This window comes from Sorex fumeus, unplaced genomic scaffold, assembly GCF_029834395.1.
Source record: "Sorex fumeus unplaced genomic scaffold, SorFum_2.1 ptg000122l, whole genome shotgun sequence".
NCBI lineage: Eukaryota > Metazoa > Chordata > Mammalia > Eulipotyphla > Soricidae > Sorex > Sorex fumeus.
The window spans coordinates 23,608,759-23,629,505 of record NW_026606179.1 but is presented as its reverse complement, the minus strand read 5'-3'; the positions used below and the strand labels follow the sequence as shown (position 1 = coordinate 23,629,505).

The window sequence follows — 20,747 nt, the reverse complement described above, 5'->3', positions numbered from 1 at the left end:
GACACAGTACACAGAGGGATGGTATGCATGGAGTAGACACAGTACACCAGAGGGACAGTAAACAGGGAGCAGATACAGTACACCCATGGGATGATATACAGGGTGTAGACACAATACAACAATGGGACAATATACAAAAGGCAGACACAGTATGGGTATACAATGGATATACACTGGGGGACTGGGTAGCCACAGGGCTCGGAATATGGGAGTACAACTGCCCATTCAAAACTCAATTAGAGAGACGTGGAGGGTGATGGGAGGGAAACTAGGGACACTGGTGCTGGGTGATGTAGACAGGTGGAGAGATGGGTGTTGGAACACTGTATGGCTGAAACCTAATCATGAACGGCTTTATAAGGGTCTGTCTCACAGTGATTCAGTTTTTAAAAGTTAAAAAAAAAACTCAATTAGATGCTTTATGTTTCCAAAGAACTGAGATTTTACTATAAAGCTCTTTTGAGTCCTGCTTTGTGAAGTATAGTTTCTAAAATGCAAACAAAATTGAAACATTTTGTGCTTTAGGGTAGAAACCATTGGAAAGAGGAGGAAATAATTAAAAGTAAAATAAAAAAACAGTAACAGGCAAATAAAGGTGTTTATTTAAATACTTACATAAAAATGGTCCTAGAGATAGTGATATACTTTCCCTTTTGATATTGCACTATGAAAATTTAAGTTCCTGTTAATTCTCAAAATTAGATTTCAATGCAATTCAAGGATATATAACTTGTACTATGTCAGCAGTGACTCTTACTAGAATCACAGTGTCATCCAACTTACAGCAAGAGAAATGTTGTTTTGAAGCCAGATAGAGCTTAAAACTTGAATCATGTACATAGGTCCCTTATAAAATGTAAAACTAGTTTTTAAGCCATCTTAAACACTCTTGAAGAATATATATGTAATTCCTACTTTAAACAAAATGAAAATGATTTGAGTATCAAACAGTATATTATCTACCTTGTAGATAGTATCTTTATCTAACACTGACAACTGTGTTAGCAACCTTTAAATGACATGAAACTAAAAAAAAAAAAAGCTGCTCCTAAATTTAAAAATCTTTATCTATTAGGTCATGAAGAATTTGGCACTTGGCTACTGGAAAATAAGTTTCATACTTTATAGAAACAATAGCAAAATCTTGTCATTTTTAGGCTTGTTAATTTCTCTTTAGGAAGCAGCTTCCTGGAACAGTTTTAGTAAACACTAAAGTCTATCCTGTCTTGACTGGCCTTCGTTTGGGGGTGATCTGAATTCTGAGTTCAAGACTGTAGAATTAGTACCCGAGTCCGGGTGATCAAATTGGTAACCCCAATTAAGTTCTGAGAGTGACTAAAAGTAACTAGAGTCATCGTTTTAGCCGGTAAAAACAGCCATGTTTCAACACTGTTCTATCCCCAACTCTTATATAATAAATAACTCCTGGCAATAGAGTGACTCTCCTTGGATAAGTAGGTTTCCCATACATTTCTAGAGAGTTTGTCAGTTTCATTCAACAAGACATATTAAGTCAAAGTTTACAGTTGTGGGAAATTGGAGAGGGGGGGAGGGAGTAGAAAGTTCTACTTATGGCACACAGGTGAAGCCGAGTCAAGCACCCTCTGGGTCTCAGTAGAGAGAACTGTCGGAGTTGAGAAGACTGAAGGGGGATGCTGGGAACCTCTTCTTGATTTGAGGCCTCGTGATGCCAACTGACGGGAGGCACAAGGTGCTGGCTGACTTCTGTCTGTTCTTGCTGGTGCCCCAACTCAAGAAAGAAAGCTTTTTGGAGATTTTCTTCGTTTTATCAGTTTTGTCATCATCACCCTCGATGGCTAAGCAGATCATGGAGTAGGTTTTCTGCATTCCCACAGAGTACGTGGCACACTTGTTATGCTGTCCAGAGAAAGGGAAGGAAAGAGTGTTAAAAAGCCCTGATTGGGGCTGGAGCAATAGCACAGCGGGTAGGGCGTTTGCCTTGCACGCGGCCGAGCCGGGTTCGATTCCCAGCATCCCATATGGTCCCCCGAGCACCGCCAGGAGTAATTCCTGAGTGCATGAGCCAGGAGCAACCCCTGTGCATCGCCGGGAGTGACCCCCCAAAAAAAGAAAAAAAAAGCACCCTAATTGCTTAGAAATGATCATGACATGGGTGCCGGAGCAATAGTCCAGCGGGGAGGGTGTTTGCCTTGCACACTGCCAACCCCGGGTTCAATCCCCGGCATCCCATATGGTTCCCTGAGCACTGCCAGGAGTAATTCCTGAGTGCAAAGCCAGGAGAAAAAAAAAATTCAGTTAGAGTCAGGCGCAGGGATGTGACTCAGTGGTGAGGTACATGACTTCCGGTGCAAGATCTTCTTTCTGAATCCTGGTATCACTCCACATCACCCAGTACAATTCCCAGTTCTAACCAACTTCTGAAACCTGGGTAAGTAATTAGTTGGGCTCTTAAAAACAATTTTTAAATGGCCAGAGAGATGGTACAGCAAGGAAGCCACTTGCCTTGTATGCAGCTGATCTGGCACCCTATAAGTTCCTTCAAGCACCATCAGGAGTAATTCCTGAGCGCAGCCCTGAGCACCACTGAGTATAGCTCCCAAAACAAAAGCAAAAGAATTTTGTTTTGTTGTTGGTTTGGGGTCACTGTCACTGTCCTCCCGTTGTTCACCGATTTGCTCAAGCGGGCCCACGAATGTCTCCATTGTGAGACTTGTTGTTACTGTGTTTGGCATATTGAATACATCACGGGTAGCTTGCCAGGCTTTGCCGTGCGGGCGAGATACTCTCGGTAGCTTGCCAGGCTCTCCGAGAAGGGTGGAGGAATTGAACCCGGCTCAGCCAGGCTGGCTGTGTGCAAGGCTGCGTGCAATGCTCTATCGCTGTGCTATCGGTTTGGGGTTACACCTGTCAGTGATCAGGGGACCATATGGGTTGCCAGGATCAAAACCGGGTCAGTCGCATGCAAGGCAAACACCCTACCCATTGTACTATCTCTCTGGCCCCGAAAGCAAGATCAATTTTAAGGCACATACTCAGAATTTGTGATAAAGGCTAAGGAACCACTATTTTCAACTTTTTAAGTTCTTGATATATTTGAAACAGTAGTACATGAAAATATGTATAGTATGCAGTGGATATCCCTTCCACCTGAGCTAGAAATGCCAGACCTTTCCACTGAGAAACCCTGTTATTCTTGCAGATATTGGTATGTGCATAGTTCACATACCATTTTTTTCACTTCCTGTATCTGGGAAGTCAGTCCACTTAATCAAGTAGTATATAGAACAACTTCGTTCTCTTTTTTTTGTTTTGTTTTGTTTTGCTTTTTGTTTGGGGCCATCCCCTGACTATGCTCAGGGATTACTCCTGGCAGTGTTCAGGGACCCAGATGAGATCTCTGGGTGGGCTGGCTGCTTGCAAAGCAAGCTCCTTACCCACTGTGCTCTCTCTCAGGCCTCTAACTTCATTCTTTTTTTTTTTTTTAAAGACAATAGAGACTCCGTTGTGAAGACACGATTAACTTTTCCCCATTTTGAAAAGCTGGTTAAAATGCACAACAAGGGGACCAGAGAGATAATGCAGCGGGTAGGGAGTTTGTCTTGTATATGGCTGGCCCAGGTTCAATCCCTGGCATCCCATAGGGTCTCCCAGCACCACCAGGAGTAATTCCTGAGTCCAGAGCCTGAGTGCCACTGGGTATGACCCCAAAACCAAACCAAACCAAAAAAAAATGCGCAAGATTTTTCTCTTGAGCCTTTTTTTTTTCTTTTTGGGTCACACCCGGCGATGCTCAGGGGTTACTCCTGGCTCATGCACTTAGGAATTGCTCCTGGCAGTGCTCGGGGGACCATATGGGATGCTGGGAATCGAACCTGCGTTGGCCATGTTGGCTGTGTGCAAGGCAAACGCCCTACCCGCTGTGCTATTGCTCCAGCCCCTCTTGAGCCATTTTTAAGTGTCATTTTAGTGGCCTTAACTACATTCACATTGTTGTAAAACCATCCTGACTATTCCTCAGATTCTCCAAGAGAATCTCCATACCTGTTAAATACTATTAGTCCTTTTGGATTTTTTTTTTTTAGACCCCACTTGATCGTGCTCAGAGCTTATTCCTGGCTCTGTGCTCAAGGAGCACTCCTTACGGGGCTCATAATAGGGTGTTGAGGATCAAACCTGATTCAGCCACATGCAAAGCAAGCGCCCTACCCACTGTACTACACTCTGACCCCTACCATCATTCATTTTTAAAGAGACTCAATCTGAAGAAACTTGTTTTCTAGACCTTTCCATGTGGATCATCACTCCTCAGGTCTGCTAACACCGAAGGATTTTTGAGCCCAGTGTTTATTGAGCATCTACTATGGTCTGAGCACCAGGGTCAGGCCATTTATGTAATTATCCATACAGCATTTATAAAGATATACATCTCGAGATACGATAACTTCTAAGAGAGATTCGATGCAGTCATCCACTTTTACAAAAAGCCCCTCTGGAGTGCGGCTGCCTCTCCCTTTCCTATAAAACTACCTATTAATCCTCCCATGCTGTACAGGACTCAGACTATCATTAAGACAATAATAAAAACAATCCCGGAGGTAGACTTTTGAGCTGCTTAGAGCCTTTGTGCTTTGTTATAACCACTCCCTTCTAAGCACCCTCAATTCTCTTCCACGCTCCTCTGGCAAAATGTCAGCTCCAGTTAAACTCAGCCGCCTTCACCTCTCCTGGCCCGCCCCCAAACAGCTGCACCTTGCCCGGGGATATTTAGCTATTTAGTGAGCTGACTCGCTTTCCTTGAAATTCCAGCCCTGACCCAGGGCACCCATCCTTGGCCCTCCCGCCATTTCCCCGTTTCCCCGAGTATCTGCTTTCATTTTCTCCTAGACAACATCCCCGAGCAGCTCACTTGCGGCCTGATACTAAATTGTGTCTAATCTCCAAATACTGGCTCCAGCCTCTTCCCGAGCAATCCCCTCCTGGCTGCCCACCTCTCTTCCCTGGCCGTGGGCAATGCCCACACCTTCTTTGAAAAGCCTTCCTGGGTCCCAGGGCATCCCCAGAGGCCAGCCTAAGGCACCACCACCTCTTCCCTCCCATTCACTTCTTGCAATCCTCATTCTGCGTCCTCCCCACCTCTGGTCACTCCTCCAATCTTCCTGGGACAGCTTCCGGTCACTCTCAAAGCTTCCTTCAGCACAGGCTGAAGGGAAGCCCTGCACCAGGCTGACTCTTCCATCACCCGGAAAGGCAAACAGGCCCTGTGAGGGTACTGACCCAGAGGTCACATAACTTGTTAATAACAGGGCTTGACTCCAACTATTTGATTTCTATCCTGGGACTCTTTCCACTCCATCAATAATATCCGAAATGTGCCCTGCAGGGGGTAAGTATTCAGCTGGAGAGCAATGGGCTTTAGTCCCTATTTGATTTTACTGGAAGGAAAGACAGATAGTGGGGCCGGAGTGATAGTACAGCGGGGAAGGCATTTATTTGCCTTGCATGTGGCCAATCTGGGTTCGATCCCCGGGATCCCATGTGGTCCCCTGAGTACTGACAGGAGTAATTCCTGGATGCAGAATCAGGAGTAATCCCTGAGTATCTCCAGGTGGGATCCAGAAATCCCGCCCCCTCCCCCCCCCCAAAAAAAAACCCTCTAGGAATATAGCTCAACAACACACATGCCAGGCATGCATAAGAATTGAATGGGATACTCAACACCATAAAATATATATATATATATATATATTTAATTTGGCACAGAAAGTTTAAAAATCACCTGACGGCAGCTAGAAAGATAGTACAGTGGGTAGGGAGGGCACTTGCCTTGCTTGTGGCTCACCCCAGTTTCATCCCTGGCACTGTTTATGGCCCCAGAGCATTGCCAGAAGTGACCCCCAAGTAAAAAGGTAAACAGCCAGGAACAGCCTCTAAACACCACCAGGTGTGGGCCAAACCCTGCAGAGCCAAAATACATAAATAAATATCATCTCACTGCTGACTTCTCTGATGATCCACTGCCTGTTGTCTGGCTGGATGTTGGAGCTTGCAGGAAGCATTCCCCAAACAAGTATACACAACAGGGGCCAGAAAAATAGTACAACAGACTGGGCACTTGCCTTGCCTGCCTCCAATCCAGGTTCAATCCCCGGCATCCCATATGGTGCCCTGAGCCCCACCAGGAGTGATCCCTGAGCACAGAGCCAGGAGTAAGCCCTGAGCACCGCCAGGGTAGCCCCCCCAAACGAAAACAAACAAAAGACAGGCCCCTCTCTTTCCAGTCCCAGGACCATCACTGGCCTGCACACTTGGTGCCCCTCTGCCAGCGTCCAGGCAGCAACCTCCCCACCCCCAAGTCACATCCCAGCCCCAGAGACTCCACAGCTTCCCAGCTCACACCCCTGATGCCAGCCTGCCCCTGCCCTGGCATTAGGTTCCTGCTGGAAAACCCTCCGTTTATTCCTCTGGCAGGACCCGTGCACCTGTGCACCCACTCCTTTCCTGAGGTTGGAGGGGGCCGGTGCCCCTCGTCACACGAGCCTGGGCCAGCCCCACCCCAAGGCGTCTCTCGAGGCCCCAGCCATTCTACCGTGTCACACCAGTTTTCTCTCCAGCACTTATCAAAATCACAGTCACCTGATTGCTGAGTGAGTGCCAGCCTGGCAGGCACAGGGACCTTATCTGCCTAGCTCTAGTTGCCACTACGACACCTAAGACAGGGCTGGCACAGTGTGGCACCATCCATGCTTGTGGGATGCATGCATGAGCCCCGTGGCACAGGGCGTGTGCAGGTGCGTTAGGTGTGGCTGACTCAGGAGTGTGTGGGCAACATTCCTCAGGAGAACTCTGCACCCACGGGCCTGCCCTGGCATCAGACACTTCCCAGGGCGCCCTGGGACGTGGTCAGCACTGACACGTGGAGCGGGCTGCTCGCGTGGGGCCTCGCCTTGGCTGGACCCTGGGTATTTTTTCTAAGCCATGAGGATGCAGTACTTTCGCAATACAAGCAAGTTGAAGCAGAAAAATCAAGCAACTTGTCATTTTTATCCATAACAGTGGGGTTTAGCCCAGGATCTGCGAAATGGTTCCCATCCACTGAAATGTCCTACTGGCCACAAACACACACAAACACACACACACCCCTCCCTCCCCATTGCTCCATTGCTGCTGAACTGGAAGTACTTTCTAATCTACACACACACACACACACACACACACACACACACACACACCCCTCCCTCCCCATTGCTGCTGAACTGGAAGTACTTTCTAATCTCTACACACACACACACACACACACACACACACACACACACCCCTCCCTCCCCATTGCTGCTGAACTGGAAGTACTTTCTAATCTCTACACACACACACACACACACACTACACACACACACACACACACACACACACATACACCCCTCCCTCCCCATTGCTGCTGAACTGGAAGTACTTTCTAATCTCTACACACACACACACACACACACACACACACACACACACACACCCCTCCCTCCCCATTGCTGCTGAACTGGAAGTACTTTCTAATCTCTACACACACACACACACACACACACACACACACACACACACACACACACCTCCCTCCCCATTGCTGCTGAACTGGAAGTACTTTCTAATCTCTACACACACACACACACACACACACACACACACTACACACACACACACACACACACACACACACACACACACACACACCTCCCTTCCCATTGCTGCTGAACTGGAAGTACTTTCTAATCTACACACACACACACACACACACACCCCTCCCTCCCCATTGCTGCTGAACTGGAAGTACTTTCTCATCTCTAATCACCTGTCTGTAGACTGCTACTGGTCTGCAGGTGTGTGAGGAGAGGAAACCACGGAAATTAAAAAAAAAATAAAAACAATACAACATAAGTGCTGGGCCATAGCGGCAGTATGGCGAGTGGGAAGAGCACTTGCCTTGCACATGGATGACCCAGATTTGATTCCTGGCACCACATGTGGTTCCCCTGAGCACCGCCAGGAGTGATCCCTGAGCGCAGAGCCAGGAGGAACCCCTGAGCATTGCCGGGTGTGACCCAGAAAGACAAAAAAAATAAAATAAAATAAATAAACAGGAGTTTCCCCAGCAACACGTGGTCCAGGTGAGTGCATCACAGTGATGAGGCACTTGGGTGTCAGTGGCAGGAGGCAGGGGGCGGAGGGTCAGGCATAGATATCTGGGGTAGGATCCATCCCCCCATCCCACCCCATATTTCCACCCCGTCGGCCAGCGCTCACCAAGGAGGAGGTGGAGTCCTGAACGCTCACGACCTTCATGTCGATGTCGGCCTCGCCACACTTCTTGAGGAGGTCCATCACCTCGCTCACCGTCAGCCACTTGCAGTCCACGTCTTGGACGGACACGATGTAATCACCCTCCCTGGTCCCCGCCAGCTACGAAAGGTGGTTGAAAGAAGGTCAACATGTGTGTTTATCCAAACCCCCTAATCCGCTCCCGGCAGAGCTGCTGAGAAGCCAAACCGGCCCTTCTTGGGCAGGAGATGCTCAGCTTTGACTCATGTTTTGAACACAGGAGGCCTCTGGCTCCATTTTCAGCACCTCGGGGTCCCCGAAGCACTGATGGGAGTGATCCCTGAGCTGGGAGTAGCTCCTGAGCTCCACTGGGTGTGGTCCCAAAACCCAAATGGAAAAAGGAAAGTTGACCTTTAACTCCAGGTAGGGGCAGTCACACCAAGTCTGGCTTTATGTATAAAGGACCCCTAAACACCTGGCCAAGGGTGTGTGTCTTCTCTGCATGACCCCTGAAAGCTGCAAGGGAGCATGGCTGTGTCCCCAGGCCAGGAGGGGTGCACTTACCGCTGCAGAGCAGTAGGGGTCCAGGCAGTGGACCTGAACAGGGGCGTTTCCCTTCAAGGTGAACCCCAAATCCCCTTCTTCTGCAGCGAAGTGGACATTTCGAGGAAGTGTCCATCTCTTGTTGGCAGAGAACACCGAAGGGGGGCCCTGTGGGACAGAACAGTGTCATGTGTAGTCACCAAATGCTACACCAGAGACTTGAAGGACAAAGAAAACATTGTCAGAGTGTTTCCTTAGAGAAACTCTTTGATGATTTCACAGCCCGCTCTGAGAACACAGCCAGCCTGGGATGACAGTTGGCAGCCGTCACGCATTCTCTCTAAACAACTTATAGGTTCACATAGTTATCTTCAAAAAAAGGATCGTCATTCAAAGCATCCAATATACGAAACCCATAAACATCAACACAACTGTAACCACAGTACCTTGACTATATTAAGATTTTTACAAAGCTTTTCTAGCCCTGGCATCTTGGGGGTCCCAAGCACTGCCAGGAACAGTCCCAGGCACCACTAGGCATGGCACTCTCAGAATTAAAAATAAATGTAACAGGGGCCACAGAGGGAGACAAAGTACAGTTGGTGTACACTTGCCTGGCACATGGCCGACCCAGGGTTGATCCCCAACATCCCATATGGTCCCCCGAGCCCTGTCAGGGGTGATCCCTGAGCACAAAACCAGGAGTAAGCTCTCAGCACCACTGGGCGGGGGGGGGGGGGGCACAAAAACAGGCTGGAGAGATAGTCCAGTGGGTAAAGCACTCATCTGGCATTCAGTTGACCCAGGTTCAACCCCCAGCATTCCACATGGTTCCCTGAGCCCTGCCAAGAGTGATCCCTGCCTACAGAGCCAGGAGTAAACCTTGAGCACTGCTGGGTTTGGTAAAAACAAACAAACAAAAACCATAAGTAACTTTCTTATGGTTAGCTTTCTTAATATTCTTACAATTGAGTTGTTACAAAGTAAGAGATCAAGTTACCAGCTTCTGGAAGAAGTCCGTGACTTCCACCTTGGAGAACTGTGGAGGGACAATTTCAACCTCACGCTCAGTTTTAGCTGGAAAAGAAGAGGAAGGAGAAGCGTCAGCATTCCTGCCAAGGGTCACGGGGTGGGGTAGGGGTGGGGTTGGATCAATAGCACAGCGAGGAGGGCGTTTGCCTTGCACACGGCAGACCCAAATTCAATCCCCAGCATCCCATATGGTCTCCCGAGCACCACCAGGAGTAACCCTTGAGCATCGCTAGGTGTGACCCAAAAAAGAAAAAAAAAGTCACAGGGGGACGCTCAGGCCACCGTCTCTGAAGGGCCGAAGGGCAGAGGTTGTCCGTTCCTGTCTCCTCAGTGGGGAGACAGTGCAGGAGATGGACAGGCCTGCCCTCAAGACCATGGACTGCACAGGGGACCTGCTAGGACCCACTGGCTGGGGCAAGTGGACACACCATCCCGAGAGCTTCAGGCATAGGGTTTTCGGCTCTTTCACACTGGACTGATCCCGGCTGTGGGCTGGGAACTCCCGTCCCGGCTGCCTTCTGCTGGCCCTCAGGAAGCTACTGGGGGTGGGGGTGGAAGGATGGGGCCTCGGCACAGGCCGGGGAAGCTGTGCTTTCCACTCTCTCCCTCTGGGTGGAGAAGACTGAGGGCCACACCCGCAGGGCTCAGGGGTCACTCCGGGGCAGGCCACGCAGTGCCGAGACTCAAGCCAGGGGATGAGTCGGGGTCAGCCACGTGTGAGGCGGGCACCTCGACCACGCCCCATCCTCCACGTGCTGCCCAGACTGGGGGAGGGGGTCTGCAAAGAGTCACTGCAGTCGGCCTGTCGGGGGATATTGCGCGAGACAGGTGAACAGAAACCCGGGGGGACAGCGCACTCTTCTTCCCCGAGGAGCCTCCGGGGTCTTTGGATCCCATCACAGGGTAGGTACCAGGACCACCACCCTCAACTCGACTCCACAGGAGCCCCCCCTGCACGAGCCACAGCACACACCACAGCAGAGCTCACAGCCCAGAGCACTCACACGGCACACCACACCACACACCACAGCACATGGCACACACCACCGCACACACCACATACCACAGAACACATCACAGCCCAGAGCACTCACACGGCACACCACACCACACACCACAGCACACACCACAGCACATGGCACCCACCACAGCACACACCACATACCACAGCACGTGGCACAGAGCACCACACACCTCAGCACACATACACCCCACAGCACACCACAAACCACAACACACAGCACACACCACAACACATGACACACACACCACACCCTATATACCACAGCACACCACACACCACATACCACAGCACACCACACATAATACACCACACAGCATACTACACACAACACAGCAGGAGCACACCAAACACCACACCACACAGCACACACCACATCCCACACCCCACCACACACCACACCGCATAACACACCACATACACAGCACACTACTCACTTGAAAACCACACACTGTACACAGCACAGCACAGCCCACACTCATACCAAACACCACTGCACATCACAATACACACATGGCACACAGCACACATCACATACCACAGCACACACCACATATGCCACACACACGCACACACACGCACACACGCACACTAGATTTCAAAGAATTTTTGCTGCTATGGTAGAACTTTGCCCTGAAGCTCCTGGCCTCCGTAGCTGCACCAGGAAAACAGTGACTTTGCATCTGGCTTTCCAGATGCACCAGAGGTGAGACAGGGAGAGCCAAGGGCAGCTGCCCTGCGGCAGAGGGCAGCGGGCTGAGGGGCGCTGGGCAGACCTGGACAGGAAAGCTCACAAGGGGGGCGGGGGAACTCCTGAGTAGGGACGGTGGCCTGAATTCCAGGAGGCTGTGAAACTCAGAAGCGGCAAACCAGGGGCGCTGGAGGATATGGACGGGCCCAGCCGGCTGGAGCAGGGGCAGTGCCCAGGGCAGCAGGACCCGAGAGAGCAGGTGGAGGTGGGGGGGGGGGGTCAGAGCCGACAGCAGAGGGGGGGTGAACAGGGCGAGGTACGGGAAGGAGACACGGTGTGGGGAAAGAGCCGTGCTCGGCGCACTGGGGGGCCAGCATCCTCCCGCCCGCGGCCCCACCACTCACGCAGGACATCGGGCGCCAGGCTCAGGGTCAGCAGGTCGTCGACCTCCTGGTGCTGCGCGTACTTGAGCCGGGAGCGCTGGTGGGCGCCCGTCAGCACGGCCTGCAGCATGTCGATGGGGCGCAGCTTCCGGCACAGCGTGGCCGCGCGCACGGACTCCTCGTGCAGGCTCACGGCGCGGAGCAGGTGGGCCTTGCCTGCGGGCGACAGCGGTGCCCCGTGAGCCCCACGCCGCACCCGGGGAGCTGCGGGCGTGGGCTGAGCACCCGGGAAGGGGACGCTCGCCCCTGCCCCCTTACACCAAGCGGGGGGGTGGGGTGCGCATGCACCGATTCAGCATCCCGCCTGCAAACGCTAAGCTGAGGCACCCGGCACAGGGAGGCCTCTCCGGGTCCACATGCTTGAAGGCAGGGCAAAGGAGACAGGTCGTGCCGTGAATCTGGTGACCTGAGAGTCACAGGGGCCGGTAAAATGGCAAGAGATGCTGGGAGAAGGGGCCAGCGCGGACAGGATAGTACAGTGGGTAGGGTGTTTCCCTTGCATGCGATGTGGCTGACCCCTGTTGGATCCCTGGCCTCCCATATGGTCCCCAGAGCACTGCCAGGAGTCATTCCTGAGTGCATAGCCAGGAGTAACCCCTGACACTGCCTGTGTGACCCCAAAAAGCAAAAAGAGAAATAAGATGTGGCGGGGGGGGGGGGGGGGGGGGGGACCGAGAGGAGGGGTGGGGGGAGAGAGAGAGATTGATTCTGGGAGCAGGACTCATCAGGAAAGGTCTCTGTGCCCGTAACTGCTGAGCAAACCCCTGAAAGACTGAGGAAGAGGCCATCGACTCTGATGGAAGGAAGAACATTCTGCTTCTTTGTTTGGCTTTATTTTTTTTCTCTCTCTCTTCTTTTCTTTTTTTGACCACATCGAGCTAGGTTCAGGATTTACTCCCGGCTCTGTGCTCAGGGATCACTCCTGGCTGTGCTCAGGAGACCCTATGGAATGCCAGGGACGAAACCTGGGTCAGCTGTGTGGAAGGCAAAGGACTTACCCACTCTACTATCTCTCCAGCCTGACAGAAGAAATGCCAAGCACAGAGGCCCTGGGCTAAAGCTTGCCTGCGTTCAAGGACAAGGGGCAAGGCCAAGGAGCAAGCTCCAAGGGCCAAGCGCATACTTCACAGGAGGCCCCAGATTCCATCCTCCAGCACTGTGGGGTTTCTTGAGCACAAGAAGGAAAGACCCCCCCCCCCCCCCCCCGAGTAATGAGCCGAGAGTATTTGCTGAGCACTGCTGGGACCAACCAAACGCCAACCCACAGAGAGTGAGGTCCAGAGAAGCGGGTGCAGAGGCAGACAGAGAAGATGGAGGGCCAGGCGTGTTCCACCTGGCAGGTGCAGGGGACGACCCTCCGCTCCTGCTCTGGGGGCACGGAGCAGGATTAGCCATCGGAGGCCAGGCCTGATCTGGCCAAGAGGAAACAGGGAGACTGGCAGGGAGGCCACCAAGAAGCAGCAAGCACAGGAGCAGGTCGCCCCCCGGGAGCACCTTCCTGCAGACGTGAGCACAGAAGGTCAGAGGCGGTGTGGCCTCAGGTGTTTGCTGGGGGGCTGCTCGTCAGATAAGGGCTGAGAAAGACAGACAAGAACAGGATCTGGTCCGTGTGTGTCGTCTGTGATCTGAGGAAACAGCAGAGGTACCACAGAGGTCGGGGAATATGCGGGAAATAGAAGCACTGGGTTCTTGTGAGTGTGTGTGTGTGTGTGTGTGTGTGTGTGTGTGTGTTTGTGTTTGTGTGTGTGTGTTTGGTGGGGGCGGATGGGGAGGGGTGTGAATTCAGGTTCACACTTGGCAAAAGAGAAGCAGGAAGACCTGGCTGAGATCAGGCCAAGACAATTGTCTCAGCAGGGGCAGAAGGGATGAACAGACGCCTCACCCTGCCGCGGGGGCGGGGGGTGGGGGGGTGGGTCACCCCCAGGTCTCTCTAGACATTGCTCAGAGCTCTGGCTATGAACCCAGGAGAATCCAGAGAGGCTTATGGGCTTCCAAATCCAAGAGGTCTTTGAGGACCCGGGTTTGTGGGCATGCCGGGGTGGGGGGTGGGGGGGGGAGGGTAGAGAGGGACCAGGTGACACACACCTAGCTGCCGGCGCTGATGGGCATTCTTCAGTGTGGCCAAGGGCGTCAGCCCCTCTGGCATGTGGTCGTAGAGCTGCGACAGGCACTTCTCCTGGTGATCTTCGTCCATGCCCGGCTTCACTGCAATAAGAACCAGGGGTCACACCCGTCACATCCTCCCCCGTGGCCACAGAGTCTCTTATAATAGGCTCGTTTCATTTTATTTTATTTTTTCAAATTTTTTGCTTCATTTTGTGGGGTGGGGGGACTCCCCAGCAATACTGGGGATCTCAGGGTTCATTCTCACAATACTCTGGCTGGTGATCAGCCTTGAGAACTACTACATGTGGACCCCCTTCCAAAAAGAAAATAAACTCAAGAGTACAAAAAAACTTATTAAGATACACACGATTTTAATATAACCTGGAGATATCAAAAAAAAAAATCTGTGGCTCCTGGCTGAACTCTACAAGAAGAAGAAAACACCCAACCCCATCAGAAAATGGGGCGAGGAAATGAACAGAAACTTTCTCAAAGAAGAAATCTGAATAGCCAAAAGGCACATGAAAAAATGCTCTTCATCACTAATCATCAGGGAGATGCAGATCGAAACAACAATGAGATATCATCTCACACCACAGAGACTGGCCCACATCCAAAAGAAAAGCAATCAGTATTGGCATGGATGTGGGGAGAAAGGGACTCTCCTTGACTGCTGGCGGTAATGCCGACTGGTTCAGCCCTTTTGGAAGACAGTATGGACGATTCTCAAAAAATTAGAAATTGAGCTCCCATTTGACCCAGCAATACCACTTCTGAGAATATATCCCAGAGATGCAAAAAAGTATAGTAGAAATGTCATCTGCACTTGTATGTTCATTGCAGCACTGTTTACAATAGCCAGAATCTGGAAAAAAACTGAGTGCCCAAGAACAGATGACTGGTTAAAGAAACTTTGGTACATCAACACAATGGAATACTATGCAGCTGTCAGAAAAGATGAAGTCATGAAATTTGCATGTAGGTGGATCAACATGGAAAGTATCATGTTCCCAAGTGAAAGGAGTCAGAAAGAGAGGGACAAACATAGAAAGATTACACTCACTTCTGAAATATAAAGTAACAGGATGGGAAACTGACTCCCAAGAATAGTAGAGATAAGTACCAGAAGGATTGTCCCACGGCTTGGAAGCCAGCCTCACATGCGAGGGGAAAAGGCAGCTCAGATAGAGAAGGGACCACCAAGTGAAAGGTGCTAGGAGGGCCCACTACAAATGGGAGATGCGTGCTGAAAGTAGATTATAGACCGAACATGATGGCCACTTGCTACCTCTACTACAAACCACAACACCCAAAAGGAGAGAGAGAGCAAAAGGTGGGGTGGGGGTGGTGGGAGGGATACTGGGATCATTGGTGGTGGAGAATGGGCACTGGTGGAGGAATGGGCACTCAATCACTGTATGACTGAAACGCAAGCATAAAAGTTTGTAATTCGGTAACTGTACCTCACGGTGGTTCATTAATAAAAAATTATTTTTAAAAAAATCTGTGGCTCTTTGGTGAACAAATACCAGTTTCTTCTGGCTTCAGCCTCCAGTGTGGCCCTGCAGAGCAGTTCCTCGTCCCTGCCTATTTTTCATTTGGGTGCTTGGGATTCTGCCAAGTGGTGCTGAGAAAAGGCAGGCACTCCCCGGGGGACCCTTAGCCATTGGGCCTTCAGTTTCGTGCTGGCGCCCAAGGACATGATGCTGTTTGGGCCCGTGGAGCTAGGAATGCCTGGGCGACCCCAGCTGTGTGGGGACCTCCAAGGCTATACCAGGAGATGCTGAGGGGACCGTGTACTGCCAAAATCAAACCCCAGTTGGGCGCATGTCTACCCTGTACTACCTTCCGGCCCTAATTCCTGTAATTATTTAAAATCTTCATCATCGAACTAGGGGAGAAGGCAGCTGGGATAGAGAAAGGATCACAAAGTCAATGATGGTTGGAGGGATCGCTTGGGATGGGAGATGTGTGCTGAAAGTAGATAAAGGACCAAATGCAATGGCCTCTCAATATATGTATTGCAAACCATAATGCCCATAAGTAGAGAGATAGAGTATGGGGGAAATTGTAGGCCATAGAGGCAGGGGAGGGGTAGTACGAGGAGGAGGAAGGGGGGGGGGGGAAACTGAGGACATTGGTGGTGGAGAATGTGCACTGGTGGAGGAATGGGTGTTCGATCATTGTACGGCTGAAACTCAAACATGAAAGCTTTGTAAATGTAGCTCACGATGATTCAATTAAAAAAAAAAAGACCATTCTAGCTCTAAAATAAAATGATTGCAAAGAAAAATAAAATCTTCATCATCATGGATGATGATGATGATGATGATTAGCATAAACACACTCAATTCCTTATATTTCAATGTTATCTTGATCCCTGAGTACTGGGGGTACTTCCCTTAGATCCTGAGCCCAAAGCAAGTGCCCGCCACCAGTTCTACACTCCCCGTGAAAACAGTTCCCTGAAGAACTGTCTGCTCTGGGCCGAATGAATGGGCTCCCTCTTCTGCCCCCTAATTAAAGCCTAGCCTGTGTGCCAGTTGCCAGGGCCAACCAATAAACCCCCTCCGCTCCCCATCTGCCCCCAGCCTGGGCATCAAACGCTGCTCCCACCGCCCAGTGCCTCTGGGAGGCCCCAAGCCCAGCCCACACGCAGCTCCCCCCATGCCACCCCCCCCGTCACCCCCACCCTTCACGGCCCCCCGTCTTACACTGGTGGTCGATGAGGAGGGTGGCGCTGAAGTAGTGGGCCAGGGCCCCGTAGTGATACGCCTTCACGCTGGCCAGGCTGGCCCAGGAGTAGGGGATGTTCTCCTTCACTGGTTCCTGGCTCATGGCCGCGTGCAGCCGCTCGTACACCTCTCCCACCTGCAACAGCAGTGGGCACGATGGGCACAGGCCCCGGCCACAGCCTCTCCCCACCGGCGGCAGCCCTAGCCTGAGAAGGCTCCCCAGTTCCGGGGCCACGGCCAGGGTGTGCAACGCTCACGGTGCCAGCGTCACCATGGAGACCAGGCCACTGTCCCTGGGCTGGCTTTTAGGCTCAGCCGCACTCGGACACAGGGATCCATCCTGGAGGTCCTGCCAAGAAAAGGCAGGCAGCCCCGGGGCCCGGGTGGGCACCGTGCCCAGGTCTCAGGGAACTGCGGGGGCCCCACCCCCACTACCCCGAGAGTCACAGGAACTGGGAGGTCTTGGGCTGGAGCCACAAAACAGTGGGTAAAGGCATTTGCCTGGGAGTTGGCTGACCCAGGTTTGATCCGCGGCACCCCAGAGTGAGCCCCACCAGGAGTGATGATTTTTTTTTCTCTTTTCTTTTTGGGTCACACCCAGTGATGCACAGGGGTTACTCCTGGCTCTGCATACAGGAACTACTCCTGGCAGTGCTAGGGGAACCATATGGGATGCTGGGAATCGAACCCGGGTCGGCAGCTATACTATGGCTCTAACCCCAGGAGTGATGATTCTTGAGCACAGAGCCAGGAGACGCCCTGAGCATTGCTGGGTGTGGCCCCCAAACCAAAAATTTTTTTTTTTAAAAAAGGAGGTCTCACCTTGGCAGCCTCCTGAGCCACCTTCACCAGCATGAAGAACTCGTTCTGGATCCTGGGAAGGCAGACTCTCTCAAACACGCACTCTTGGGCCTGGGCGAGCATCATTCTGACCAGCACGCTGAGCATGGCGGGGCTCATGTCATAGCTCGGAGTGTGGGTGAACGTCTCCTTCAGGTAGTTTAAAACCCCTACAAAGGGAAATGTGTTTGCTTTTTAGTTGGGGGCCACGCGCATTTCGCCATGCCACCCCTCAGAAATGCAGAGCGGGTCAGAAGTAAAGCAGAAAATTAGTCTCAGACCATCGTAAAAAAAAAAAAAATCTAATTCTTGGGGCTGGAGAGACAATATAGCAGGTAGGGTACTTGCCTTGTACTCAGCTGACCCAGGTTCCATCCCCAGCATCCCATATGGCCCCCAAGCACTGCCAAGGAGTAATTTCTGAGTGCAGAGCCAGGAGTAACCAAAAAACCAGGAGCAAACAAACAAACAAACAAAAATTCTGATTCTTAGGGTCAGAGAGAGAAAGAGAGGACAATGGGCAGAGCTTGCCTTGCATGCAGCTAACCTGGGTTTAATTCCCAGCATCCCTTATGGTCTCCTGAGCCTGCCAGGAGTGATCCCTGAATGCAGACAAGGAGTTAAGCCCTCAGCATTGCTGGAATTGGTCTCCCATAAATAAACAAACAAACAAACAAACAAAAAGACTGATTCTTCCGAAAAGACATCTCTGCCCTCAGTTCACTGCAGTGGTATTCATAAGAGCCAACATCTGGAAACACCCAAGAGCAGATGACTGAAGTAAAGAAAGACCAAGATAAAGAGTAAAGAAAACCGCAGCACATCTACTTGGTGGAATACGCTCAACTCCAACAGAAAGACAAAATCTTGTAGTTCACTGCGGCATGGATGGAACCCGACAGTACCCTGCTGGGGGAAGTTAGTTGGAAGGGAAGAATAGCCTCTCTCCTATGTGGGGTATAAAGAAGCATAGTAAGGATAACAAATGGCCAAAGGCAACAGAACCTGAGATCTACAGAACTGGGCTTACCAGGAGACAGGGGGTGAGGGAGGATGGGGATAATTGAGGGGAGCTCCCTGAGGCAATGGTAGCGGGAAGAAGATGGACAGTGCGGTGTTAGGACACTGTATCCATGAAACCCTATCACTAACTGTGTAATAAGTCACAGTGACTAAACTAATTTTATTTTTCCAGAAAAATCTGACTCTGGGGCCAAGGATTCTGTACTCAGAGGGTGGAGCACATACACTGCATACAGGAACCCTAGGTTCAGACCTGGGGTGGCACCTCTGGGAGGGCACCCCTGCCCATCAAAAAAAAAAAAAATCTGATTCTTGGTGCTAACAGAATCCAGCAATCCACTGCCAGGTATACACCCCAGAACAGAAACTGGGGCTCCAACTGGTACTTGGACCCACTGTAAGCGTACAGCCAATACCAGTCAAAATTTGGGTGGAAAACAATTCAAAGGTCCATTGGCAGATAAGTAGAATGTAATATGCGCAGACCACAGAATATTTTTCAGCCTTAGAAAGAAAGGACAGGGGCTGAAGCGATAGCACAGCGGGTAGGCCGTTTGCCTTGCAAGCGGCCGACCCGAGTTCATTCCCAGCATCCCAAACGATCCCCCGAGCACCATCAGGAGTAATTCTTGAGTGTATGAGCCAGGAGTAACCCCTGTGCATCACTGGGTGTGACCCAAAAAGAAAAAAAAATGGAAGGACATTCTGAAGACCTCTGCACCACAGACAAGGAAAGTATGCTAAGTGAAGTGAGTCCATCTCAAGGATAGAAACTCGTCTGGTTCCAGAGACACAAGGAATGGGGAGGTGTTTGCCAGAGGGTGGCGGGTGGTGGCGAGTGTCAACACTGCAGCGTGGGCTGCTGAAGTCCTCCAGATGGAGAATTCACAACAGTGTGAACGCACTTTTCCATCAGTGAACTCGTCACACTGAGAGTGGGGAAGACGGTCTCCTGGTCATTGTTAAGTAAATGGTGATTCCTCGTTTTTTAAAAAGCAGGTGCACGGGGTGGGAGGGGAGGGTGCGGGGGGGTGGACTGGAGCAATAATACAGCAGGTAGGGCGTTAGCCTTGCACGTGGCCGACCCGGGTTCGATCCCCAGCATCCCATATGGTCCCCCAAGCACCGCCAGGAGTAATTTCTGAGTGCAGTGCCAGAAATAACCCCTGAGCATCACCAGGTGTGATCCAAAAAGGAAAAAAAGCAGGTGTATGAACATCTGTTTCAAGCAAGAAACAACCTGCCCCAGCCAGCGCTGGTGAGACCTGCGACAAAGGGGAGAAATTCCACAAACGACAGGCATTGGCGGAGGGACAAAGGCCTGGGATGTAACTCAGGAGGCCCTGGACCATGCTCACCCTGACCCCCTGAGTCCCTGGGAAACCAGGCCCCTTCCCACAGGAGTTCAGGAAAGAGCATCTTGGCCTCGGAGCGAATGGAAATTTTCAGACTGCAGCCCTAGGCTGAGTCTTTCACATGCTAGAAAATTAACTGTCCTAATATTAACTGAAGCTCAACCTGGAGGTGTAATAAAATCCCCGCCCAGAATCCCACCAGACAGGTTCCTCTGGTTTCACTGCACAGCCTCGGGAGCCCGCAGGAGGGGGGTGCTCCCTCCCCAGTATGCACCCCACGAGACCACTGACCATGAAGAACTCCCACTGGGAAGTCCCCAGACAGCTGAGCCTGGGAAAGCAAGCGTTCACAGGGAAAGCGACTCCCGGCGGGGAGCAGTTCATTTTCTCAGAATCAGGGATCCCTGCAAACCCAAAAGCAATTCTGTGAATGACCAAGACAAAATCGAATGGGCTTCCTCTTGGCTTCAAGAAGGGGATTAAAAAAAAAAAAAACTCCACAAAGGTGGTCAGCCGAGGGTGGATACCCAGGCGGGTGGGCAGCAGTGAAGGAAGAGTGTGGAGGCCAGCAAGAGGGGTGGGGACTGTGGTCGACCTTCCTCTGAGGCGACTGGACATGGCCCTGCTCCCAGGAGCAATGCAGGACAATGCAGAGCCATGAGCAGTGCTAGG

General features: G+C 51.4%; 1 protein-coding gene across 1 annotated transcript in view; it reads right to left on the bottom strand.

Moving 5' to 3' along the window:
* Nucleotides 1–579: 579 nt before the first annotated feature.
* The window catches only part of RHPN2 (rhophilin Rho GTPase binding protein 2), a 70,843-nt gene continuing 50,675 nt past the window's right edge, over nt 580–20,747 (bottom strand). Inside the window, exons 8-15 of the mRNA XM_056136217.1 lie at nt 17,680–17,867; nt 16,837–16,993; nt 14,102–14,221; nt 11,978–12,172; nt 9,830–9,906; nt 8,851–8,997; nt 8,272–8,427; nt 580–1,878 (exon numbers count right to left, since the gene is read on the bottom strand). Coding sequence (XP_055992192.1) covers nt 1,612–1,878; nt 8,272–8,427; nt 8,851–8,997; nt 9,830–9,906; nt 11,978–12,172; nt 14,102–14,221; nt 16,837–16,993; nt 17,680–17,867 — 1,307 coding nt within the window. The 3' untranslated portion in view covers nt 580–1,611. The remainder of the gene's footprint in view (nt 1,879–8,271; nt 8,428–8,850; nt 8,998–9,829; nt 9,907–11,977; nt 12,173–14,101; nt 14,222–16,836; nt 16,994–17,679; nt 17,868–20,747) is intronic.